This window comes from Leguminivora glycinivorella, chromosome Z (assembly GCF_023078275.1).
Source record: "Leguminivora glycinivorella isolate SPB_JAAS2020 chromosome Z, LegGlyc_1.1, whole genome shotgun sequence".
Classification (NCBI taxonomy): Eukaryota; Metazoa; Arthropoda; class Insecta; order Lepidoptera; family Tortricidae; genus Leguminivora; species Leguminivora glycinivorella.
In genome coordinates, this window is record NC_062998.1 from 24,730,568 (window position 1) to 24,758,532 (window position 27,965).

The window sequence follows — 27,965 nt, forward strand, 5'->3', positions numbered from 1 at the left end:
GTGATGCTTCGTGACCGGCAAAAACATAGTCTCTCTTTCTTGCGTCTCGCGAGCGTAGCGTCGGGCCAACTGTATGGAAAAAGACGCCGCGTCGCGTCGGCGCGACTTAGCCATACAGGGTGGCTAGCCGAATGGCACAATCGCTCACGAAACGCTCACGAAACGAAGCGCTAGTAGATATCTATCTCTATCGCGCTTGCGTATTGGCGCGACAGAGCCAGCGGCGTATCGCTTTCGTTTGGCGTCGGAGAAATGCCATTCGGCTACGGGGCCAGTTGGCCCGACGCTACGATCGCGAGACGGTAGATGTGGGAGGGTCCTTATTCGTATAAATATCTGATCGGGTCGCTTAAAAATATTTGTTTCCTTATAAAAATCTAAATTACACTCTCACTCGCATAATTATCTATCCATTGTTAAATCAAATATATATCTTACGGGCTAGAAATCATTAATATGTAATTAAAGTGCAATAACAAACCCTACCTTAGTTGCCTTAGAGCGGTAAATTGTATGAGGTGATTTGACATTTCACGAAACACGTGCAGTATTATATTGTCATTGCATATGTCTGTCTCATCTGTTATGATATTTAAATTAATATCTAAATTAATATCATATATATTTAAATTAATATCATATTCTTTCTTTTTATTCTTTCTCCTTATTATGGACGCTTTGTCGTCGGACATACAGGAGGAGGTACCCTGGTGTATGCTTTTCGCTGATGACATTGTGCTTGTTGGTGAAGACGGGCTCGAGGTACAGAGCAGACTCGAGAAGTGGCGGCAAAAACTAGAGAATGTTGGCCTGAAGATCAGTAGATCAAAAACAGAACATATGTTTTGTGATTTCGGCGGTCTCTCTGGTTTTGCTGCCATAGAACTCGATGGTATTTTATTGCCAGTCTGCTCCGACTTTAAGTACCTTGGTTCGCTCGTACAGTGTGATGGCGATATCGACCGCGACGTGAAAAACCGTATTAGCACGGGGTGGATGAAATGGCGACAGGTCACGGGAACCATTTGTGACGCCCGGATGCCTCTTCGACTGAAGGGCAAAATTTATAAATCAGTCATCAGACCTGTCGTCATGTATGGATCAGAGTGTTGGGCCCTAAAGGTGACGGATGAAAAGAGATTGCACGTGGCAGAGATGAGAATGTTAAGATGGATGTGTGGCGTGACAAGAATGGATAAGATAAAGAATGAGTATATCAGAGGAAGCCTGAAAGTAGCACCGATTGTTGAAAAAGTAAGAGCGAATCGACTAGCATGGTATGGACATGTAATGCGGAGGGATGAAAGGCATGTGACGAGAAAGGTATTACGAATGAATGTGGAAGGTGGTGGAAGTAACGGGAGGGGAAAACCGAAGAAGAGGTGGATGGACTGTGTGAGACATGATATGGAAGTAAAACAAGTTAATGATGAGATGACGAGTGACAGAGATGTATGGAAGAGAAAGACATGTTGCGCCGACCCCAAGTGACTGGGATAAGGGCAAGAGAATGATGATTCTCATATTAATGATATTTAAATTTCAATCAAAAATTCAATCTCATATTAATGATATTTAAATTTTAATTGTGTAAATTATTGTAAATTTTGTATATTATTTTTGACTTGTAAAATGTACTTTTATTTTATCAATAAATTCTGTATTCTGTATTCTGTATCTGATATCAGAAGCCTTTTTACAAGCTTTTATTCAACTTGCCTTGTTAGTTTGGGTCAAAACGTAGAAGCTAAATTTGACCCACTTTCCGGTTTCCGATTGAGCTGAAATTTTGCACACATATGTAAATCACGTGACAATGCAATATTATGGTATCATGGAGGTGATCTGATGATGGAGCAGAAAGGTGGTCAGAGGAACTCTGTTATGAAACGTCGTATCCCCATTGAGTAAGGGGTTTTTAGAAACATCTCGGAGAGCAAAAGATGATTGTTGAAAGAAAGGTACAGTTGGCTAAGGTAAAGCTTGTGCCAAAAATGAATTTTGGAAAAAAAATATTATAAATTGGGAGGTGTAATTTTTTATTATCTCTGCATTTCATTGAGAAGAAAAACCGGCCAAGAGCGCGTCGGGTCACGGTCAGTGTAAGGTTCCGTAGTTCCAGGGAAAATAATATATTTAGTTAGGGGCATGAAAATGTCTGTCAAAGTTGGCATTTAAATTTATTGTATTATTTACTCATTTTAACTTTATTTTTGTGTAAAATTTTGCTCAGAATTTGTTCGTTATCCTTTTGAATGTAGTGTATACCTACACTTCTAAAGTTTATGTTCCATACATACTTACTACAATTTTCTTTTCATTGACAGACGATTTCAATTTCAATTTGATGGATAAATATCCGCGGCCTGAGGGGTGAATAGGATCAGGAATGGGGGAATCGGGTCGCAAAGGGGTGAATAGGTGTACGAAGGGGTGATTAGGGTCGGAAGAGGGGTGAATTGGGATGTGTGGTCAATGGTTGTCAAATTGTATAAAAGATATATAACTTACCTAAAGTGATGTTTTTATGAATGACCTCTCTGTATATGGATGCAATTTATAAGTCAATGTATTGCTTCGTAGTTAGACTAGATACAAGAAATCAACATTTAGAAATGTTAATTACACTTCTGTCAACCTCCACGTTTCACCCATGATTGCTATAATATAAATGGATTACTTTAAAATAAAAATCATAAGTATGAAACTATACAACTATGGAAGAAATAAAATTATTTTATTGAATAATTTTTGATTTGTTCTTTTTCAAGTTTATATAAATAATAAATTCTCAATTCGCTCAAAGGTTGAAAGAGACACCTTATAGGGATAAGTTCGCCTTTGTACACCATAAATATACTGTATTTATATGTCCTAACTTGTCTTATGTACAATAAAGTGTTCACATACATACATACATAAATTGAAATAGATATCATACACGAAAGAAAAAACGACAAGGCCTACTGATGGCCGAGCCGGGAATCGAACCCGGGTCTTCAGCTTACGCAGCTAACGTCATTACCACTAGGCCACCCGCCCGCCGTGTGGTACCCAACGAAATTTCTCTAGTGTATATTATCTCTGATAGGCACATTTTGACCACCTCGTATATGAATCTTATAAGGTCCATTTGCACCAACCACTTAACTCAGGGTTAGTGGGCTGTCAACTGTCAAATTCCATGTAAAATAGTGGGTTAACCCTCAGGTTAATCCTCCATCTTCGTTGGTGCAAGTGGCACTTAGAGGATTACGGTATAGCGAGAGACATGGCGGGTTCGATTCCCGGCTCAGCCACCAGGGGGCCTTGTCGTTCTTACTTTCGTGCGTGATATCTATTTCAATGTATAAGCATGAAAACGGTTATGACTTTATTTTCAAATAAGTAATTTTTACTGATAACCTTTTTTTTGGCATTTAATTTTGTAAGGTATGCTCCCAGCCGAAGATCAGCACTGATGAAGAGGCATCAAAGAAAACACGTCCGTTCCATACAAGATTTATTAGCAGAGAGCGAAAATATAAACCTACCCACAATCAGTCGGTGCCTATAATTACTAAACTACCCACATATGTCACAAATTTATTTCAAAAAAACTTAATGTCATTATCAATTTGCCGTTAATATTTGTGGGGTTTGAAATTGGACCAGAAGTGATATTAAAAAAAACTATACATTTATAACCTTTTGAATTTTGGAAGTCGGTTAAGAAATCTGGCCAAATGAGAATCTTTTTTCGCACAATTGTAAAACTAAATTATCTTTACTAGTTACCTCTAAAATACTAAATGAAATGACATCTATTGCGACTTAAGTAGTTTGCATAAATTAGTAACCCAATTCATCTAGAGACGGCGCTGCAATTCGGGCTACTCGTACTTAGTACATCGTTTTCTAAAGATTTTGGGTACATGGGGTCGGAACGGGTATGAACTACCGTAATTTGTGCTGAATAGGACCAAAACCGACTTTTGAACGTCGATAGCACTTTTTTTATATGTTCCATGCTAATTTTTTACACAAAAAATCTTCCAGCGGTGTGAACTTCGGTTTGTCTTTGAAAATATGTCGTTTTATTTAGTAATTTTCGCTCACCCTAACGTTGGGGTGAATAGGGAAAAGTGCTAGGGTTGACCCTTTTGGACTACGAACAAAACCTGACTAACTAATATGTTATGAGTAGTCGGTTATGTATTAATAAAATAAATTTATCGAAATCTACACATATGATAACCTTAAACCAACCTTTATAAATGGTGCTCTGACGCAGCGCAGTGAACAAGTAAGTATGGTCGTGGGCAGTGCGGATAACGTGTTAAAATATAAGCATAGTTTGTTGCTATTTTTCATGTTTAAATAACTTCTAAACTAACGTAGTGGTATTCAAGTAAAAGGTTCACAGTGAATATTAAGTAGCTTGCCAGAAATGTGTTTCTGCTTAGCTATACCTACCATTGTAAGTATTGAGTTTTGTATCATAAAGTCAAACTAGGCATTTATTACTAATGATTTACTCTGTGGGGTGCCTTTGATCACTTGCATGGGGTAGCATTGACCATAATGACACATAGTTGATTATTGTCTGATTATGTCACGGTACTTGTTGAGTTGAGGCAAATAATTTGATCTCTTCGTGTGATAAATATTGAAACAATTACAAATAAAGTTGGTTTTTCGAAGATGGTAGGTAATTTTTATTTTTGATCAAAGTAACCCCAAAATAGCGTTAAAGAGTTCCAATATTTGACTGTGCGAACCGTTTTTTTTATCTTTTCTTGAGATAAAATACTTTTGCAAGGGGTTACATTCGATTACCATTTAAAAAAAACATAGGGTATCAAAGTAACCCCAATGTCAGTTTAAGTTTATCTCATAGTTTTTTTTTCTGCGTACATTATTTTGTTACTTTTCTAGATTTTTAGTAGGAAAAGACTAAAAAAGTTGATGACCCCATTTTTTTTCTTTCTTTACATTTAATGGATAAAAATACCCATTAAATGTAGAAGCTAGCTATAGCTACCCATAACATGTAGAAGCTAGAGAAGTTTAAATTCCCAAATTGGTCAATGTAACCCCAGTTTACGGTAGACACCGTGAATCTATTCTAATAATTATTTTTTTATTTGAAAGAAAAATCGTTACGATACTAAAATATGCAATCTAAGATAAAAATGCTTTTCATATATAGTTACAAACTTAGTTCAGAATTTTTTTTCGTACAACTTTTATAAATTGGTCTACCTATCAAGTTAAAAATAATTTTCCTAGAAAGTCTTTATAAAGTCCTGCTTTTGAGATTTTTTCATATTTGAGATAACAGCCCTTATTGCCTGAAATACGGCAGTGATATTGACATTGACATTTGCTTTTTCGTATTTTGACTGCACTGTTGTATTTTTTGCCATGCTAATTTGAACCTTATCTCTGAGCGATGTTTTTTAATTTTCAGTCACGTCACAGATGTTTATGACATAACATCTAGGTATTTAGCCATTTAAAAGAAACTACAAGGGACTTTACAGACGTGGCGACTGCAACTGGTACAGGGCCTAAGCTATAATTTAAAATTATATTGTTTTTTTTATATGTTTTTTTGTGTTTTATTTATTACTAAGTATGAGTTTCAACATTTTCAACTCAAGAAACTGAAATTTAGAGAAGAGACTCGGAAATTGGGTAAGATAAAGAGTCTGATGCAGATGGCGATGGCGGTATTGGGATAAGATAAGATATGCGTCGATATTCCCTGTCTTTCTTTGTGTCTCTGACTTGACTGCTGCTAGTGCTGCTAGCTGTACTCTATTCATTAGGTTTTTATTTTATACACATACTTTATTTTGTATCAAACTAAATGATAAAAAAACCTAACGACCAAAAAGAATAAAGAAAATATCTGATAGTCTACCCGCATATACGTAATGCACAGCACAGGCCTCTGAAGACCTGCAGGGCAATCATAGTCGCGCGATAAATGATAAAACATCGGACCGTCCCTATTGCACTTACAAATAGTGCGATAGGGCTGAATGTTTTATCATTTATCACGCGACCATAATTGTCTGCCTGGAGGTATCGGCCTTCACATACGACTTTGAATAATGTTTGCGGGGATAGGCAGGCTGACGATTTTTAATCTAAGTAAGTATAGAAAAGTAACGCAAAATGAAGTGCAAAGTAATTTGAAATACACCTAGATAAACAATCAACTGAGTAAGGAACGTTATCTACATATTTAGGTAAATTTAAGTCACATGAGACATGAACAGAGAAGGAAAGCTAGATGATGCGAATTTTTTCTCTGTCTTCTTGTATGCTACCTTTTTTACAGTTTAACTTCTCAAAGGAGGTAAGTAGTTGACTACAAACTCAAAATCATTGAGTAATTATTACTTCGTATAGAGGAGCTATAGCAAACAACGAACGTGTCACAGCCTGTAAGCTGAAGGCGGGGCGAGGGGGCGGGGTGTGAACCAATGGCCTGCTTCCGTAACGTCGCAAGCGCTACGATTTTACTCGGCGCTTACGACCTTTCGGTCGCGATGATGAGCCCTGCATAGAGTGCATAGATTAGAAGTCGTAGTATAGAAGTGACATGGGTTTACATGGGCATTTTTTAATTTATGACTTTCAATTAGCGTGAGTTGTTAACAAAAAACATAAATCGCTGTTAGTTTTGTAATGATAATCAAGCTTGAAATCTGTATTTAAAACTAAACTTTTTTCACGTTCTGAATTTAGATTATAGCTTAGTATAATTCACGATGTTTTTATTGAAATTCCATGCTTAATTATCGTTGCAAAACCGACAGCGATTTAACTTTTTTTAACAACTCTGTGAGTTCCAATTTTTTCAAATGCCCACATTTTTTAAAGCTGTATACGGACTGAGCGTACATGTGTACACGTAGCCGCAACTGGATATTAGTTATTTATGTGACATTTGCATAATGGTAGGCATTAAAAGATGAGTGTTGTTTTTGTTGTGTTAATAAGATAACATGAGTGTTTTAATGCCTAATTATCCACATATAACTTTATCTACATCCATGTATGTATGGGCGCGGGTTTATCGTCCCATAGAAAATTTGAATTTCGCGCGTTTTTATACTCTCATAATTTGCTTGACCGTCTACCTACCCAAATTCATTCAGGCAGGTTAGGTACTGCACTTACATTTACATACTCACATGAAATTCGACACGCGTACTTATTGAGAATCTGTTATAGACCGACATGTCGGAAAACTGTGCAATTCTGACAATAATAATTAAATAACCTCTTTTGCGTCGATAAATATATATAATTTAATGTATGATAGGAAACTTGAACTAACTTGCGATATTGTCACGTCTGCTTTTGTTGCATTTTTTACTCTTTGGTTTCAACGAAACATGGCCGCCGCAACATGGCGCTTCGGCATGAGTTTATATTGATACATTTTTTTAAAAGTAAGCGTGTTTAAACAAAAATGCAGTAAACCTACGTATGAAAAGTCACTCCTTAGCTTTTGTTAGATTTTCCTGAGCAGTCTGTGCAGTACCTCACTACACATGACGGCATTATTTAGACGAAATATTTTTCATTGCGATACGTCAATCTACCACAGCCGTTCGGCACAGACTAAGCGCGTGTGTGCTGATCAGCTCTAAGTGTTGTTACACAAAATCAAGTTGAGGTGCCCTCTCTAGTTAACATAATTACTCAAAGCTCAAAATAACACTCTTGAAAAAAATTAAGGGTCACTGACCTTTCACAGTAAATTGAGGTAGTGTGAGTGAAGGGTGTTTGTGTGTGTAATGGGGTAATTTGACAGATTCTGAAAATTCTCCCTGCTCTACCCCCTCTTAAGAAATGTTGGTACAAAAAACTCACACGATGTAGCCACTTTCTATGCAAAAAGGGGCCTCTTCTAAGTTTCCTGCCCCTGAGATGCCCGGAGCGGCTCATCGGAGGCAGACGTGTCGCCGGTCGCTCCGCGTTGACGTTTCATTTTGACAAATATTTTGACAGAAAATAGTGTACGTACACGAAAAACCATACCAGTGTAAAACTGTGCTCAAAATAAATAGGGTAAATCAATAATGTCAGGTGGAGATCCAATCTCATTTAAAGTGTAAAGGTGCATGGCTTGTGCATCAAAAATAAATAAAAATATATCATGAGCATAAATGATTTCATTCTAGTTCGGTTAAATTGAAAAGAGTTTCATGTTTTCTTTTACTCATTGGAATAAATTTTCATTACGCTGGTATTAACAGTACGTCATTTTAAAAATATATATGACAGCACCTACGTCAAATTCTGTCAACCAGGTTGTATGTAAACAATTATAATTTAATTTATTTTTACATATTTAGATACTTATTAATCGATTCTTACTTAGAATAGAAGAAAGGGAAATGCGGGCGGGTATATACTTAAGTACCTATTTATTAAATACAATATTCCGTATGGTGTGCTTCTGGTTCAAATTTTTATATAAAAAAATTTTTCAATTTCATTAAAGATTACCCTGTGCATACCACGAACACGTAAGTAACCGTAAGTTGATCGTTGTTTAGAAAGTAACGCTCGTTTTGAATGGCACTTCTCCATTCAACTAGACCAGATGTTCATGGAACAGTCACCAGCATACGTATATGACTATGAACGGCCGTGACAACATATCCGATTCTCTATAGGGGCCATAAGTATATGACGACATATTCCCGGCAAAAAATTGTGATGCTTCGTGACCGGCAAAAACATAGTCTCTCTTTCTAGCGTCTCGCGAGCGTAGCGTCGGGCCAACACGGTAGATGTGGGAGGGTCCTTATTCGTATAAATATCTGATCGGGTCGCTTAAAAATATTTGTTTCCTTATAAAAATCTAAATTACACTCTCACTCGCATAATTATCTATCCATTGTTAAAGCAAATATATATCTTACGGGCTAGAAATCATTAATATGTAATTAAAGTGCAATAACAAACCCTACCTTAGTTGCCTTAGAGCGGTAAATTGTATGAGGTGATTTGACATCTCACGAAACACGTGCAGTAATATATTGTCATTGCATATGTCTGTCTCATCTGTTCTTAAACTATGACAACTAAACTTATTACAAATCTGATATCAGAAGCCTTTTTACAAGCTTTTATTCAACTTGCCTTGTTAGTTTGGGTCAAAACGTAGAAGCTAAATTTGACCCACTTTCCGGTTTCCGATTGAGCTGAAATTTTGCACACATATGTAAATCACGTGACAATGCAATATTATGGTATCATGGAGGTGATCTGATGATGGAGCAGAAAGGTGGTCAGAGGAACTCTGTTATGAAACGTCGTATCCCCATTGAGTAAGGGGTTTTTAGAAACATCTCGGAGAGCAATAGATGATTGTTGAAAGAAAGGTACAGTCGGCTAAGGTAAAGCTTGTGTCAAAAATGAAATTTTTGCAAAAAAAAAATTATAAATTGGGAGGTGTAATTTTTTATTATCTCTGCATTTCATTGAGAAGAAAAACCGGCCAAGAGCGCGTCGGGTCACGGTCAGTGTAGGGTTCCGTAGTTCCAGGGAAAATAATATATTCAGGGGCATGAAAATGTCTGTCAAAGTTGGCGTTTAAATTTATTGTATTATTTACTCATTTTAACTTTATTTTTGTGTGAAATTTTGCTCAGAATTTTTTCGTTATCCTTTTGAATGTAGTGTATACCTACACTTCTAAAGTTTATGTTCCATACATACTTACTACAATTTTCTTTTGATTGACAGACGATTTCAATTTCAATTTTCAATTTAAATTTGATGGATAAATATCCGCGGCCTGAGGGGTGAATAGGATCAGGAATGGGGGGAATCGGGTCGCAAAGGGGGTAAATAGGTTTACGAAGGGGGTGATTAGGGTCGGAAGAGGGGTAAATTGTGATGTGTAGTCAATGGTTGTCAAATTGTATAAAAGATATATAACTTACCTAAAGTGATGTTTTTATGAATGACCTCTCTGTATATGGACGCAATTTATACGTCAATGTATTGCTTCGTAGTTAGACTAGATACAAGAAATCAACATTTAGAAATGTTAATTACACTTCTGTCAACCTCCACGTTTCACCCATGATTGCTATAATATAAATGGATTACTTTAAAATATAAAAATCATAAGTATGAAACTATACAACTAGGGAAGAAATAAAATTATTTTATTGAATAATTTTTGATTTGTTCTTTTTCAAGTTTATATAAATAATAAATTCTCAATTCGCTCAAAGGTTGAAAGAGACACCTTATAGGGATAAGTTCGCCTTTGTACACCATAACTATACTGTATTTATATGTCCTAACTTGTCTTATGTACAATAAAGTGTTCACATACATACATACATAAATTGAAATAGATATCATACACGAAAGAAAAAACGACAAGGCCTACTGATGGCCGAGCCGGGAATCGAACCCGGGTCTTCAGCTTACGCAGCTAACGTCATTACCACTAGGCCACCCGCCCGCCGTGTGGTACCCAACGAAATTTCTCTAGTGTATGTTATCTCTGATAGGCACATTTTGACCACCTCGTATATGAATCTTATAAGGCCCATTTGCACCAACCACTTAACTCAGGGTTAGTGGGCTGTCAACTGTCAAATTCCATGTAAAATAGTGGGTTAACCCTCAGGTTAATCCTCCATCTTCGTTGGTGCAAGTGGCACTTAGAGGATTACGGTATAGTGTAAATATTCAACACAATCTTGTATTGTTCTATGAATAAATAAATAATAATAATAATAAGACATGGCGGGTTCGATTCCCGGCTCAGCCACCAGGGGGCCTTGTCGTTCTTACTTTCGTGCGTGATATCTATTTCAATGTAGGTATAAGCATGAAAACGGTTATGACTTTATTTTCAAATAAGTAATTTTTACTGATAAACTTTTTTTTTGCATTTAATTTTGTAAGGTATGCTCCCAGCCGAAGATCAGCGCTGATGAAGAGGCACCAAGGAAAACACGTCCGTTCCATACAAGATTTATTAGCAGAGAGCGAAAATATAAACCTACCCACAATCAGTCGGTGCCTATAATTACTAAACTACCCACATATGTCACAAATTTATTTCAAAAAAACTTAATGTCATTATCAGTTTGCCGTTAATATTTGTGGGGTTTGAAATTGGACCAGAAGTGATATTAAAAAAAAACTATACATTTATAACCTTTTGAATTTTGGAAGTCGGTTAAAAAATCTGGCCAAATGAGAATCTTTTTTCGCACAATTGTAAAACTAAATTATCTTTCCTAGTTACCTCTAAAATACTAAATGAAATGACATCTATTGCTACTTAAATAGTTTGCATAAATTAGTAACCCAATTCACCTAGAGACGGCGCTGCACTTTGGGCTACTTAGTACATCGTTTTCTGAAGATTTTGGGTTCATGGGGTCGGAACGGGTATGAACTACCGTAATTTGTGCTGAATAGGACCAAAACCGACTTTTGAACGTCGATAGCACTTTTTTTATATGTTCCATGCTAATTTTTAGGGTTCCGTAGTCAACTAGGAATCCTTATAGTTTCGCCATGTCTGTCTGTCCGTCCGTCCGTCCGTCCGTCCGCGGATAATCTCAGTAACCGTTAGCACTAGAAAGCTGAAATTTAGTACCAATATGTATATCAATCACGTCAACAAAGTGCAAAAATAAAAAATGGAAAAAAATGTTTTATTAGGGTACCCCACATACATGTAAAGTGGGGGGCTGATATTAGGGTTTTTTTTTTCATTACAACCCCAACGTGTGATATATTGTTGGATAGGTATTTAAAAATCCCCCCCTCTAACTTTTGAACCATAAGTTTCAAAAATATGAAAAAATCACAAAAGTAGAACTTTATAAAAACTTTCTAGGAAAATTATTTTGAACTTGATAGGATCAGTAGTTTTTGAGAAAAATACGGAAAACTACGGAACCCTTCACTGAGCGTGGCCCGACACGCTCTTGGCCGGTTTTTTACACAAAAAATCTTCCAGCGGTGTGAACTTCGGTTTGTCTTTGAAAATATGTCGTTTTATTTAGTAATTTTCGCTCACCCTAACGTTGGGGTGAATAGGGCAAAGTGCTAGGGTTGACCCTTTTGGACTACGAACAAAACCTGACTAACTAATATGTTATGAGTAGTCGGTTATGTATTAATAAAATAAATTTATCGAAATCTACACATATGATAACCTTAAACCAACTTTTATAAATGGTGCTCTGACGCAGTGAACAAGTAAGTATGGTCGTGGGCAGTGCGGATAACGTTGTAAAATATAAGCATAGTTTGTTGCTATTTTTCATGTTTAAATAACTTCTAAACTAACGTAGTGGTATTCAAGTAAAAGGTTCTACTAAGGTGAATATTAAGTAGCTTGCCAGAAATGTGTTTCTGCTTAGTTATACCTACCATTGTAAGTATTGAGTTTTGTATCATAAAGTCAAACTAGGCATTTATTACTAATGATTTACTCTGTGGTGTGCCTTTGATCACTTGCATGGGGTAACATTGACCATAATGACACATAGTTAGGGTTTGCAAGATCCGCCGATTTTTCGGATCCGGATATTTCGGATCTTAGGATTTGCCGGATCCGGATATCCGGATATTTCGGATAAAACGGATCCGTGTTGAAAAGGTCACTTTTTATAGGGGTTTCGTCAAATCAAAGCTGCTGTTACCGAAATAAAATAATTTAAACTCACAATACGACATAAATATAGTCTATTATTGCTTCATTAACTTTTTAGACGAACTTTTAACATACAATTGTGTCGTTTTACTTCAAAGTCGCGTAAATCGATTCGGTTTTAAGGATGATTATAAAGAAAAAGCAGAATGGATTTACCAGAGTTTGAAGTTAAGCGACACAATTAATGTCACTCCCATTGTACAGGCCGTACAGCATAGAGGGATAACATTAAACAGTGGGCCAATATTTTTGTTTAACATACATTAGCAATGCAGGGTAATTTAGTGTTGTTCACTAATACCTCCGTTTTACTGGGGCGTCTATCCGTAACCACAGCCAATAAATACATCCATGTGAAATTGTAGATGTAGGAAAAAAAGATAAAATAATATAATTTTATTGCGTTACACGTATTAGACGTGTAAAATATGTTACACATATTTAGTTATCATGTACCATTTTCAATTGTTTTTCTGAACTTATGTGCAAAATGTCATTTGATATTTGCCAGTCGCTTTTCAGTGAAGCTCTAAGGCTGGCAGCGCGCACCTCCAATCCTTCTGTTGTTTTGGGTGTCCATAGGCGGGAGTGATCGCTTACCATCAGGCGACCTGTCTGCTTGTTTGCCTCCCATCTTATATAGCTTATAAAATAATTACGTATATAATTATATTAATTACTTCCATGATCTCTAGAATTCATCATTAAGCCAAAAAACATCCATGGCAATCGTTTCTGCTTTATAGAAAATTAATAATTTATCGTTATTCCTGCGGGATGCATCCAGTTAGAAACGAAAGCAGTTTTAAAAACAATGGTTTACTGTTCATTTTATTTAGTTTGTTAACATATAGTTTTATGGATTCATCGCATGGCGTAATGTACCAAACCTAACCTAGCTTGATTTTCTGGAGTATTTGAATTTAAAAAATGTGAATAAACATTTTAGGCGACAAAATACAGGAAATAATTCATAAATTTCATTCGAAAATTCTTTCTGGCGTGGATAGATACCCATATTGAACGGATCTGTATTATCCGTTTTATCCGGATCCTATGAGACCTCGGATCCGGATCTCAAATTCAACGGATATCCGGATAATTCCGATATCCGGATCTCAAACCCTAGTTACCATACTAAAATATGCAATCTAAGATAAAAATGCTTTTCATATATAGTTACAAACTTAGTTCAGAATTTTTTTTCGTACAACTTTTATTAAATTGGTCTACCTATCAAGTTCAAAATAATTTTCCTAGAAAGTCTTTATAAAGTCCCGTTTTTGAGATTTTTTCATATTTGAGAAAACAGCCCTTATTGCCTGAAATACGGCAGTGATATTGACATTGACATTTGCTTTTTCGTATTTTGACCCACCGTCTCCGTAAGGTTGGTACGTCTTTCGTCGGGAACTGTACACGTTTTTATAACAAAGTACCAACCGATATAGTGGATTTGCCATTTGACAAATTTAAGGCACGCAGTAAGCGTTTGTTGTTATGTAAGGCGTACTACACTGTGAAGGATTTTATAGATGATAGGGATGCCTTTAAGGTGGTTGCTTGTCAATAGATGAATAAATAAAAATAAATAAATATTATAGGACATTCTTACACAGATTGACTGAGGCCCACGGTAAGCTCAAGAAGGCTTGTGCTGTGGGTACTCAGACAACGATATATATAATATATAAATACTTATATACATAGAAAACATCCATGACTCAGGAACAAATATCTGTGCTCATCACACTAATAAATGCCCTTACCGGGATTCGAACCCGGGACTCCGGGATTCCGGGGGAATGAAGTCGTATATATTTTTTCATTTTCTCTGCATTGTGTAATTAAGCATACTAGTGTTCAATTGACGTATGAGAACATATTCTCGTCTGATTATATTGTTTTTATTTAAGTTTAGTTGTGGACACTTGGAGACCTTATACATCTCCAAGATTATGTGTTTAATGTTTATCTTACTTTAATTTTATTGTATAAATCTATATTTCCTTCCTTTGTAACATACGAGCACAGAATATAGTGTCTTACAGCTATGTTTTATTATTTGAATACTTAATTTAGCCTGGCAGCTTGAACATGTCATGCACACTTAAAAGTCTTTGCTGCGGTGGCGTCGTTGATCGGGTCGCCACCTTCCCGAATAAAGGTTGAGGGAGGCGATGGCTGAGATACGCGTCATACTCGTGAACGGGTGCCGTCTGTGAAGACCGGTCTGTTTAAGCTTACTGGGGCTGTTATAACTTAGTAACTTTAATTCTAATTTTTATTAAATTAGGACACTTTGTTCGGTTGTCGTTTGTTTCCTTTCTTTTAGTGAATATTTTAAATATATGATTTTGACTCATGGAGACCATATACATCTCTAAGGAGAATTAGATTAAGTAGATATACATTTTATTTTTAGTTGTGACATTTAGAGTCATTTGCACCTCTAAAGTAATTTTAGACTTTTTTTTTTGTATTTGTACTTTTTATATTAAAATTTAGTGTAGTTCTTGGTTGTAATTCGACATTTAGAGACCTTCTACATCTCTATTTTGACTGCACTGTTGTATTTTTTGCCATGCTAATTTGAACCTTATCTCTGAGCGATGTTTTTTAATTTTCAGTCACGTCACAGATGTTTATGACATAACATCTAGGTATTTAGCCATTTAAAAGAAACTACAAGGGACTTTACAGACGTGGCGACTGCAACTGGTACAGGGCCTAAGCTATAATTTAAAATTATATTGTGATTTTTATATGTTTTTTGTGTTTTATTTATTACCAAGTATGAGTTTCAACATTTTCAACTCAAGAAACTGAAATTTAGAGAAGAGACTCGGAAATTGGGTAAGATAAAGAGTCTGATGCAGATGGCGATGGATAAGATAAGATATGCGTCGATATTCCCTGTCTTTCTTTGTGTCTCTGACTTGACTGCTGCTAGCTGTACTCTATTCATTAGGTTTTTATTTTATACACATACTTTATTGTGTATCAAACTAAATGATAAAAAAACCTAACGACAATAAGAATAAAGAAAATATCTGATAGTCTTTAATACAACCCGCATATACGTAATGCAAAGCACAGGCCTCTGAAGACCTGCAGGGCAATCATAGTCGCGCGATAAATGATAAAACATCGGACCGTCCCTATTGCACTTACAAATAGTGCGATAGGGCTGAATGTTTTATCATTTATCACGCGACCATAATTGTCTGCCTGGAGGTATCGGCCTTCACACACGACTTTGAATAATGTTTGCGGGGATAGGCAGGCTGACGATTTTTAATCTAAGTATAGAAAAGTAACGCAAAATGAAGTGCAAAGTAATTTGAAATACACCTAGATAAACAATCAACTGAGTAAGGAACGTTATCTACATATTTAGGTAAATTTAAGTCACATGAGACATGAACAGAGAAGGAAAGCTAGATGATGCGTATTTTTTCTCTGTCTTCTTGTATGCTACCTTTTTTACAGTTTAATTTCTCAAAGGAGGTCAGTAGTTGACTACAAACTCAAAATAACACTCTTGAAAAAAATTAAGGGTCACTGACCTTTCACAGTAAATTGAGGTAGTGTGAGTGAAGGGTGTTTGTGTGTGTAATGGGGTAATTTGACAGATTCTGAAAATTCTCCCTGCTCTACCCCCTCTTAATTAATGTCAGATTATCTTAACTCGTCACCCGTGTGTGTGCGTGTGACGTGTGTGTAAAACTGACCCGTTTCGTTTGACCGTAGGTATGTTTTACTACTTGTTTTCTTTTTCTTACTTACCATAATCAAGTGGGATTGTTCTCAAATGATAAATCATCTGTCTCTAATAAACAATAGGAAAGGAGGTTTTTATTTTATAATGATAATAACAATACCAGCTTGTAAAACTTGGATCTGACATTTCATTCAAGTCTCAAAAAGAACTCTCCGTGTTGGGTTCGGCGCCGCACACGTGATCCAGAAATCCGGAACACCATTGTTGTATCCTGATTTTACCTTTTTTCCAACGATTCGGCCAGGTTGTACTAGCCGTGGTCCCGAACCTGTAACCTGGCCGAAACGTTGGAAAAAATTATCGTTTTCGACCCGTGTGTGATTTTAAAAATGTGTACAAAACGCGAGAATTTAGTGTAGGTACCTACTTACGTCGTACAAGTCGAGACTAACTTATGGGAATCAGACTCAAAAAAATCCTGTACGATTCACATGTAATGTTACTCGTAAGCGTTTAACGGCCATCGAGAAAGTCAAGTACTGTCTCATAGGATGCTGGCATTTCGCCAAATGTTACCAGATAGGCTGCGCCCGCAGCTTCGATAACCCCAATAGCCTTATTGTTGACTAGCTAGCTTTAGTGGAGGAATTTATATTAAGGCCGGTATTGGTTTTTGGTTGCGATAAGAACCGATTTCAATCCTATATTTCTTATTTTGATATAATACCGTTTTACTAATAATTTAAATCCTAGATTAAAATTAAACTTATGCCTCGTAAAAATTTCCATTTCAGTTTAACCCCCACGAATGAATCTACTCAAACGCTGTAATTTTCTTAAGTGTTCCTTATAAAATAATTCACTTTTATCTTCTTAGGTACAGGGCTTCATGGTAGCCGCTGACATGTAATATAGTACATATTTAGCTAAAAAGCTTTCTAGATCCAAAACCTGCAAAACGACTAGTTGGTTAGCGTTGAATCTGTAAATTACGAACACAAAAAATGTATCGATGTCTCTTTTTTCAAAGTTTCACAATTGTTTAGAACCGCCGGTTAAACATGGGCAATGTAACTATAACTAGTATTAACTAATCATTATTTATTAATCAGGGCCTAAAACAGCCTTTGTGACGCCTCTGGTAGAGCCTCGTCGGGGGGCATTACTATAAAATATTCAACACCTAACTAGCCTGTTCCCAAAAGTCGAGGAAACTTTGATTTGATCAAAACATTCATTATATATTTATCAAGCACGAGTGGCTCTTTAATATTCTTCCCAGAGAGAAAATGGAGGGTGTTTGTGAGTAAGGTACAGCGGGGCAAATCTCGACTGGGGGCAAATGTAACTGGTCCATTTTTCCATCCAGTTTTACAATGTTTGCATTTTTAGGTAGAGTGTCCACCGGTTATATATGGTAGGCGTGTTCATTGGATACATGTAGAACTCAACATCATAGTGTAATAATGGAAAAAACCGGCCAAGAGCGTGTCGGGCCACGCTCAGTGTAGGGTTCCGTAGTTTTTCGTATTTTTCTCAAAAACTACTGAACCTATCAAGTTCAAATCAATTTTCCTAGAAAGTCTTTATAAAGTTCTACTTTTGTGATTTTTTTCATATTTTTTAAACATATGGTTCAAAAGTTAGAGGGGGGGGGACGCACTTTTTTTTCCTTTAGGAGCGATTATTTCCGGAAATATTAATATTATCAAAAAACGATCTTAGTAAACCTTTATTCACTTTTAAATACCTATCCAACAATATATCACACGTTGGGGTTGGAATGAAAAAAAATATCAGCCCCCACTTTACATGTAGGGGGGGTACCATAATAAAACATTTTTTTCCATTTTTTATTTTTGCACTTTGTTGGCGTAATTGATATACATATTGGTACCAAATTTCAGCTTTCTACTGCTAACGGTTACTGAGATTATCGGACGGACGGACGGACGGACGGACGGACGGACGGACAGACAGACATGGCGAAACTATAAGGGTTCCTAGTTGACTACGGAACCCTAAAAATGGATCAGTTACATTTGCCCTCCAGTCGAAGTTTGACCCGCTGTACCTTAATAGTATTAGTATGTCCAGTCTTCAGTAGTTATCATTTTATTGTTGTTATCTCGTGTTTCGGGTGTTTCGGGATCTCAAATATCTTTAATATATACATAAATATAAAAGCATTAAAGTCATCCTTTGAAATGTTCATTTTGAAACGAAGGCTGACGTCTAATAAAATGAAACTGGCGACCTCTGCTAGCTATCAGTTACGGTAAATTAGCATTAAACAACTGACCATCGAGCCGTGTAGGAGGGGACGCAGCGCTTTATAAATAAAACGCGAGCCGCAAATTGGAAGACTTACGACTTCCACCAACACTTTATCTCATTACCACCGTAACTGTTTAGTTTAGATACGTTCTTGTTGCATTGTTTTATATGCATATGGTTACTACATTTTATAGTTCTAGAATGTACAAGGCTGCCTTTTATATCACAGTGTGACGAACATCGGAATAATGTCAAACTCCATCCGAAGTATTGGATTCAGAAATAATAGGAGTAAATTATATTAGTTACGTCACAGTAAAACTTACGCCTGTATTTCCATAAGGGGTAGGAAGAGCACTTAAACTGCTTAAGTTTCAGTGCCACACTTGGCAAACAATATATTCTCGGATATAGCCAATCACGTATTCCGAATGCAGCGTATTGCCTTAGACAAAACTTTAGACTGTGACTTCAGTTAGTGTTGACTAATGTTAAGTTTTGTTGGCACCTACATTTAAAATAGACGATGTGAACCTATCTGCCCCCAATTTCAGCTCCCAAAACTTTATTTCAGCTCCCAAAACTTTAATTAGTAAAAAAAAAACGAAATTTGAACTTTCTTCGATATTTTTTTTTTCTGGGCAGCCGATTTCGACGTGCGTCACGTATATTATGCATGTAAGTAGGACAATTATATGATATTAATTTTGTGTTATGTTTCCATACAAAAACTCAAAAAAAAAATTTAAAGAAAAAAAAAAACATTTTTTTTAAGTATTATCATGCAAGCGACACCTCCAGATTTTTCATCAAAGTAAGCCTCTTTAATAAGCTACCAAATGAATATAAATACTTAATTTTATCTGTGGTAGAACAAGGTGTTTTTTTTAATTGAATACATCACAATACATTTACTCCCATACACGCTCGTTAAAAGGTTAAAACGAATCGCTGACAAACTCCAGAGAAACGTGCGCGTTGGTCATAAACACTGGCCACTAATAAAAATTAAAAAAATATATATATGAATATGTTTTTTTTTATAAAAAAAAGTCACAAATTGCAAAAAATTTTTCATATACAATTTCTATAAACATTTTTTTTCACATGGTGTTTTTCTGATGCCAATCGATTCCATTCCTATTCAGTATCGAAAGTTTCTTTGAGCTTAACTTGCGGTAATGTACTAAAGAGCCACATATTGAAGAAAACTTTTTCCACATTTACCCCATAACAAAATGTATGGAAAATGTATCCATTGATTTGTGGGTTTTTAATGCAAAGCAAGTATTGATACTGGATAAGAATGGAATCGATTGGCAACAAAAAAACTGTTTGTAAAAAATAGTTTCATTTTTGTAGATATCTACATATACACACTATGGGGTAAATGTGGAAAGTTTCCTACAATTTTCGGCTTTTAGTACATTACCGGAAGTTGAGCCCTAAGAAACTATTGATACTGAATAGGAATGAAATCGATTAGCATCAGAAAAACACCATGTAAAAAATTTTTTTTTTCATAGAAATTGTATAAGAATTTTTTTTCGCAATTTTTTAATTTGAATCCCATTTTTATGGCTCCAAAAAATTATAGAGAATAATATCGTATTATAACATTTTATTTACATAACTGTGAGAGTTTTCGTCCATTTGACAGATTGTGCATAGTAAACCTTCTGTGCAGCACGTATTGTCTAAACAATTATGTCTATGTACGACTTACGTAATAGTGATATGTCACAATTAATGGCGTCTGTGGACAAAAACTACAATATGTGGACGAAAATTAGCAACCTTTGTTGTTGATTATTAGATCTATTAGATTGGTGTCCATGGATTTATTTCAGAATGAACAGTAGATGAGTAGAAAATAAACCTGTTCTATTGTTTTAGTCCAAAGCCGTGGGCCGAGTGCTGTTTGACCAAGTCTGCCGACAGTTGCACTTGTTGGAAGCAGACTATTTTGGATTAGAGTACCAAGATGCCAATGGAACACGGGTATGATGTTGTTATTTTGTTCATATTTGTATCTTTGCTTATTTGCATAATCGCAAAGCCATCTACAGCTTTTGAAATCTGTTGACTGACAGTTCATGCCTATTATAATTATGTTAATTAATATCATATGTGAGTATACATATAGGCACCGTGCGTGACAGAGTGGCGCTGATTGTCACAAATACACGTCATTTTATCGACACGTCCATGCCATGTTGGCTTGCGGCGGTCGTTGGAACTAATTTGACACTACAAAATTTTACATCGAAAAACCCCCACAAAGAGAATAAGCTCAAATAAGTTTTAACATACCTATGGAAATAGCCGAAGCGACAATCGTTGATGGCACGTGGCGGTAGAAACGCAAATGGCTACATTCTACTAACTACGGGGCAAATGCTGTACTATCTCGTATTCCGCATCTTTATAACCAGGAATTCGACTCAACAGATCCTTTTAATGGCACTAAAAATAAATTTAAAAATGACGTATTAAATATATTATTATTGAAAAATAACAGATAAAAAAAAATGTAATTCATTATAAAGTAAAAGGTAATAGGTATTTTGTGTTTGGGCTTGGAAAGACGATATATCTTGGTATCTTATCACTTATAATATGGAAGGGTATATAAAAAAAAAAGTAGAACAATAGTCATTTCTTACAAGAGCTTAATCTGCGTAATATAGTGATCCTTGGGTATAAGCGTGAGTATAAGAATTATTTATAATCGCTAAATTCAAGTACCTATAAATATTATCATAGATTAAATAAAATATTATTAAGGTAGGGTAATATTTAACCTGCGTGTCGACCTCTAACTTCACTTTTCGTTGTATGTATTGTTTGCATCAGTTCACTGTTTTCTGTGTGGCTTGCACATTTTCACTGTAATTTTAAATATGTAACACAATTATTATTTTTTAGTAACATATTGTGTATAATACTTTTCACTCAACGGATAACTGTTATTGGCCTAAGACTATGTAAAAATACCTATGTAAGTTATATATTTACGGCTGTTGTTGTCCTAAATACCAATAAATAAATAAATAAATAAATAAATGGCTCCGTCGCGCCAATACAGAAGTTATATAGAGATAGAGAGTTAGCTACGATACGCTACGGAGCATAAGCGATTGTACCGTTGCGTTGGTTACATACCCTGATGCATGGCGATCGTTTCAAGATGTGTCGTGACCATGTTGTTTGTTTGCGCAGTACTGGCTGGACGTGGAGAAGCCGATGTGCCGGCAGGTGGGGCTCTCGATGCTGGAGCCCACGCTGCGGTTCTGCGTCAAGTTCTACACGCCGGACCCCGCGCGCCTCGAGGAGGAGTTCACGCGGTACCTGTTCTGTCTGCAAGTCAAGCGAGACTTGGCGCAAGGCTGCATCCAGTGCAATGAGAACACGGCCGCCCTCTTGGCTAGCTACATCGTTCAAGGTGACGAATTTATCTGATTACGAATTTATGTGTTTGTTCATATTTCGTACCTCAGGTCAATTCAGAAGAGCTGGCACAAATGGACCGGACGAGTGATGACAGATTAACCCATAAAATGGTATACCGCTACAGTCACTCAATCAAAGTTTTGTTCATTCCATTCGTGCCAGCTCGCGTGAAGTGAACTGTAATATCATATGATTTATGCTGACTCATATTTATACCCCGCAGCGGAATGTGGAGACTTCGTTCCTGAAGATTACCCGGACCACACGTACCTCAGTGGTTACAAATTCTTTCCCGGACAAGACTCTGAATCTGAGAGACGAATTATGGAAAACCATAAAAAGCATTCGTAAGTTGAGTTTCCGCTAAAATCGAGTATTGCCATGTCACTTTATTAAAGCCACTTTGTATTCCTATTTACTGACATTTTAATATTTGAAAAAGTATTAATATATTATTACTTCTTTACAATTTTCTGAACGTGTAAACATATAGGTTATTGGTTACATTATTCACAGCGGACAAAGTCCTGCGGAAGCTGACATGAACTTATTAGAGACTGCGCGAAGGTGTGAATTATATGGTAAGTAATTTTGTAATACAAACCCTGCGCATGCGTGCTGTTAGCAAATATGTCCAATGTTATTAATGGCTGAACATGATTGCAGGCGTCAAGATGCACCCAGCCAAAGACCACGAGGCCGTGCCGTTAAATTTGGCCGTGGCGCACTTAGGCATTCTAGTATTCCAGAACTTTACCAAGATCAACACCTTCAGTTGGGCTAAAATAAGAAAAATATCCTTCAAAAGAAAAAAGTTCCTCATTAAATTGCATCCAGAAGGTTACGTAAGTATATTTTTCCAACCATTCAACATTTTACTAAAATAACTTCATCTAATAAAAGTGGTTTAGTGTGGATTTGAAAAACAATTTTTGTTGAAGCTAGTTATAATGATTTTTTTATTGAAAAATAGAATTTCTTTGTATTATATTAACAAATTATTCTAAAAACTGGAACTAGGAAGTGAAAGATAAATCTAAACAATATAAGCCCAATGGCTGCTTTGGGCCACGTTTCTCATAATAATATTATCCAGATGCTTAACAAAACTTGTATAAAGTAACTGAACAAATAACATTACGAAGTTATAATGTCATAATCTCTATAACTTTTAAATATATTTGATTCATTTTATAACCAGGGATACCATCGCGACATCGTCGAGTTCTTTTTCGAGGGCCGCAACGAGTGCAAGAACTTCTGGAAGAAGTGCGTGGAGAACCACGGCTTCTTCCGCTGCTCCAGCGTGCCGCGCATCCAGAGGCACAAGACTCGCGTCATGTCCAGGGGCTCCTCGTTTAGGTGAGTTGAGTCAAACATTATTAACATACAAACTCACGTCTTCATTCCCAAAACGGGTAGGCAGAACGATGGACCTGCTCAAGCTACGGTTCTTCTGTTCAATGGCACACCTCGGACAATGGCGATATGAAAGAGGCGCGTTCCTACGCACGCAGTCTAAGCTCGTATAGGCAAACATGTACGATGCTTGTACGAGTGGGATATGACAGATCGACTGGTCGCGTTTTTGACAGGCGGTAACTATGAGGTAACCGAGAGCGGGTCGGCGGCACTTTCAACGGGGAGCGGGAGATGCCACACTGTACTAAAGTACCTACAGTTTATTATACTGTGTCGATGGAGAATTGTCTAAATTTCTTATCGTCACGTTCTTGTAAGTATTACTAGGTACTCATTCTCGGGTTTTCCTTATAAGATTTTCGAGTGGCAGGTCTTCATAGGCTGCGGTGCTCGCTTAAGTCAGAACGACCAAGGCTTTAGTATCAGGCGATACATCTGCCTTCTATGTATTTCCTATAACATATAATAAGTGGCTCGCATGATTGTTTTCCACCGGTGTGGTATCAATTTGTTATGTCGTTCACTATCGCACGTAGTTCTTGCTCTAGTTCTGAATATGGCAAGATTTAATTTTTTGATGCCACAAAAATTACACGAAATTCCATGAAAATATGAATCATATTGTTAATTTTAAAATCACAACAAGCACATACCTATTGTTTCTATACATTTTTTGGTTATCATAAAGATATCAGAATATAACGAATGTAATATTATTTTGCAGGTATAGCGGAAAAACTCAGAAGCAAATCGTTGAATTCGTCAGAGACAACTATGTGAAAAGACAGACGTTCCAAAGGTATAGTTTTTTGTTTAATTGTTTTGAATAAGAGCTTAGCTAATAATTAAGTAACGTTGGTTGTAGACACTGGCATGTTATACTAAAGTATACTTCAGAGCTTTAGCAGGTTAGCTAGCGTAGCGGTAAAAAATGAGACTACATGTGTCCTTTGGCAGTCAAGTATCGATGTCGGTCCGTATTTACTGAGCACCCGACCACGACTGACACCAGCTGGCCGCCGTAGTGAAATGCTTAACGTTAGTCGGGTGACTGACTATGATGGCTTAGCGCTGAAAAAGGTATTCACTTGAAGCATACTTTGTCTTTGCTTCTAGAGCGACCGTGTAGTGCAGTTAAACTTGAACACGAGTATTAGAGATATAAGAGAATCGTAGTGGTACTGTTATAATTTAAGTTTAGATAATTTAAGTTGCGTTCCTCTACGGTGAGTGGGTGGCATGGATTGGGTGACACTAGCTTTTGGTTTTGTCTTGTGGGCGTTCTGTGTAAACAAGTTTCAGGTATATACCTAATGAGAAGTAAAGCATGATTTTACGTATAAAAGTCCCTAAAAACGACTAATTATAAAAGGCTAGAGAAAGGCTTTCAATAGTATTTATGTATTTCAATGGTGAATAGAACTTTCGAGCATGCGCTGTATCCATTGAGACTTTCGCTTTTTTTTCAAAAAATCTATCGTCGGATGTATCCGCTGTGTTGTGCGGCGCTGCGACAATCGGTCAGAGGATGGTGCGGTCGTTTCCTTTAGGGATTGTGGAGCGGGCTTGCGCTCAGTTCTTATGCTCGCTAATACAAGTACAGCATACAAGTCATCATAGCGAGTCATTCATGTCAAATAGGCTCGTTTTGACAGAACAGAATTGAACACTTATTGTAAGTCTGAAATTTACAATACTATAAAGTCCATTCTCTTTAAATAGAATATCTAATAAATGATGTGCTGTACTTGTTGTCGTACTGCACTTTGTCTCTAAATACAGCGCCGCGCTCGTAAAATTAAACGTGACGCGCTTTCAATTTGTTTTATTAGGGTAAATAAAAAACGTGTAATGAAAGGGCTATCATTAAGTTATTTTTTCTTTTATAAAGCGAATGATTATAGTACAGATATTGTCTTAGATTTGCATGTAATATCTTTTACATGTGGAAATCGACTACATTCCTTATAGTAAACAAATTATTTCGTTTTTGTTACCCCTTAATGTTCCTTCTTCACGAAGACAAGATCTTAAGTGATCGATTGGACACGTCCAATACAAGCGTCCAGGCATAATAGGCAAAACGATGCCAGAGCCCGAAGGACGTTAAGGAAGTAAGAGGGTACGATCGAAGCGCAGTCTCGTACGTAGGCGAGCGCGCGCGCGCGCAGATCCAAAAGCTGGTGTCACCATCCTCTGCCCGACTGTCGGCAGGTCGGGCTCGTTCCGAGCGTCGCGCTCGCTGCGCTCCTCGCGCGGCAACGTGTCTCAGGCGCCCGCGCAGGGCACGCTCAACGCGAGCGTGTCGGCCCATCCCCTGCTGCCGCTGCCGCCTGGCTCTGACGGTACGTCTTACCATTAACGATTATATACACTACTACTACTTTATTTATGCATTGTCCTCACCACTCTGTTCTCAACAATAATTACTTTCTTTTCAAAAACATTAGCTATCCTACGCGTTCCGTATTAAAATACAGATTGATGTTTGATTAAATGTTTTACATTGAGAAAAAAATAATATACGGATAATTTTTTTTCGTGGAACAGTTAACACAAGAAACCGAATTGGAACTGTAAAAGTATGATATGAAATATGTGGTAACCAATAATGTGTATTTGTTCAGCGATTTCCCTGGAGTGGGACAAGCAACCTCACTACCTGGAGGCTTCTCTGATGATGAAGGGCTACACAGCGGAGGAGGCGGCGCAGGCGGCGCGGCGCACGCGGCGCCCTTCGGAGGGCGCGCCTCGCCCGCCGCTCACAGCTACCGCCTATGCCGCCACGAGGGACAAGGTACGCCGCATGCCATTACAACACCCAGCTCTTTACTCTTCGCTCTTTATATCAAGTTAGTTTTCTCCTTTTGCAATACAGAAATAACTGCTGTATACTTAGTGCTTCATGAAATTCTAAGTATATGTGGCCGATACCTTCCACACGTAGACATAACTTTTGTCATATAAAATTACAATTTAAAATTATGTTGACCTCGTCACAACGAAATGACGTCAAATAAAATTATGGTAGTTGTGCTAATTAATGAATGATATCTTACTTCAATGGTTTATATTGTTCGCTACTTGCTTGGGTTATGCACGTATACAGACAGTTTCTACAATTGGCAACAGCCTAGCGCGACATACAATGTTGTACTCTTTACCTAGGCAACAAATTCAAACCAAACAGGTGCAAGTTATAATTATAATATTATGTTATGACTGATTTTAATATTTAACTACAATAATCAAGTTTGTCTGAATGCTATTAGAAAGGTTTCTTGCTGGTTATTATTATGCAAGCTTTAGCCGGCGTTATATTACTCTTTTATTGCCATTTGGCCGTCTAAAATATATTTAAATTTAGTTTATTTATACATTTATTTATAGCATATTTCGTTTGTTGTTTATTTCAGCTATCAAAACTGTACTGCAAGCAAATCGTAAGCACTTTTTTTAATGAAAAGTGACGTGTTGTGTAAGGCGTTCGCTTGCAAAAGAACGATGTCTATGATTGTTTGTTCCCAATGATTATATATTATGTAAGAATAAAGAAACTTATTGTAAGCCTAAGTACACACAATATGAGGCAACTAACATGAGCGTGTATATGTGTAGATCATGTCATTCACAATGACGCTCAGATTTGTAAAATCTAACTCAATACTATAACATTACCAATCATAGCACGAGTCTTCCTGTATGACACGGAGATAAGTTAAATGACTGTTCCAAACAATTCAATTTCTCGAGATATTTCGCTATGTTAAATACAAAAGGATACAGTCGTGCCGTAACATATGGATTCCTTAATCTTTTTGGTATGAAACCCTATAAAACGATAAGCATGTTAGAGTTCAGCGCATCAATCATTATTAAGTGTTAATTTAAAGTTTAAGGAGACTGGAGCTATTATTTGCGTTTGCGCTGAAACGGCGCCTATGCGCTACATAGCCGCTTGAACATATTCTGTGTACTGAGGTCTGGTCTTAATCTACATAACGATCTCATGTAGGATCAATTTATATAAATTTAACAGCAACAGCAAACTTTTGCCTGAGAACGTCTACAACTTCTATATTTTCTAACACCTCTTTTTCCGTCTCGATTTTACTTATTGTGGAAGCATGGTTACTAAGTAATAACGCGTCTGTGGTTATTTAATTATTTTGATAATTATTGTATTTTTTATAGTATGTGTTGCACTATGTAATATCATAATATTCATAAACACTCTTCACACATAATGTCTCGTTTCCAAGCAATATTCGTCAACCCTATCCACTCTCGGGCGTTTGCTCAAAAGTGTTCTATACTTGCTTAACTTTTACTTGAACAATTCCTAAATACAGTGACATCTCCCATTTTGCATGGACTAAC

At 36.7% G+C, this 27,965-nt stretch overlaps 1 protein-coding gene across 5 annotated transcripts in view; it reads left to right on the top strand.

The window, feature by feature from the left end:
- LOC125240560 (FERM, ARHGEF and pleckstrin domain-containing protein 1) overlaps positions 1-27,965 on the top strand; it is a 92,787-nt gene that overhangs the window by 19,706 nt on the left and 45,116 nt on the right. For 2 of the 5 annotated variants that reach the window (XM_048148487.1, XM_048148488.1), the window contains 10 exons: positions 20,607-20,711; positions 21,933-22,155; positions 22,387-22,510; positions 22,680-22,744; positions 22,830-23,008; positions 23,365-23,525; positions 24,310-24,384; positions 25,800-25,930; positions 26,213-26,382; positions 27,002-27,028. In XM_048148487.1, the coding sequence (XP_048004444.1) occupies positions 20,607-20,711; positions 21,933-22,155; positions 22,387-22,510; positions 22,680-22,744; positions 22,830-23,008; positions 23,365-23,525; positions 24,310-24,384; positions 25,800-25,930; positions 26,213-26,382; positions 27,002-27,028 (1,260 nt within the window). The remainder of the gene's footprint in view (positions 1-20,606; positions 20,712-21,932; positions 22,156-22,386; positions 22,511-22,679; positions 22,745-22,829; positions 23,009-23,364; positions 23,526-24,309; positions 24,385-25,799; positions 25,931-26,212; positions 26,383-27,001; positions 27,029-27,965) is intronic. The other 3 variants (XM_048148489.1, XM_048148490.1, XM_048148492.1) reach the window with 3 other exon arrangements.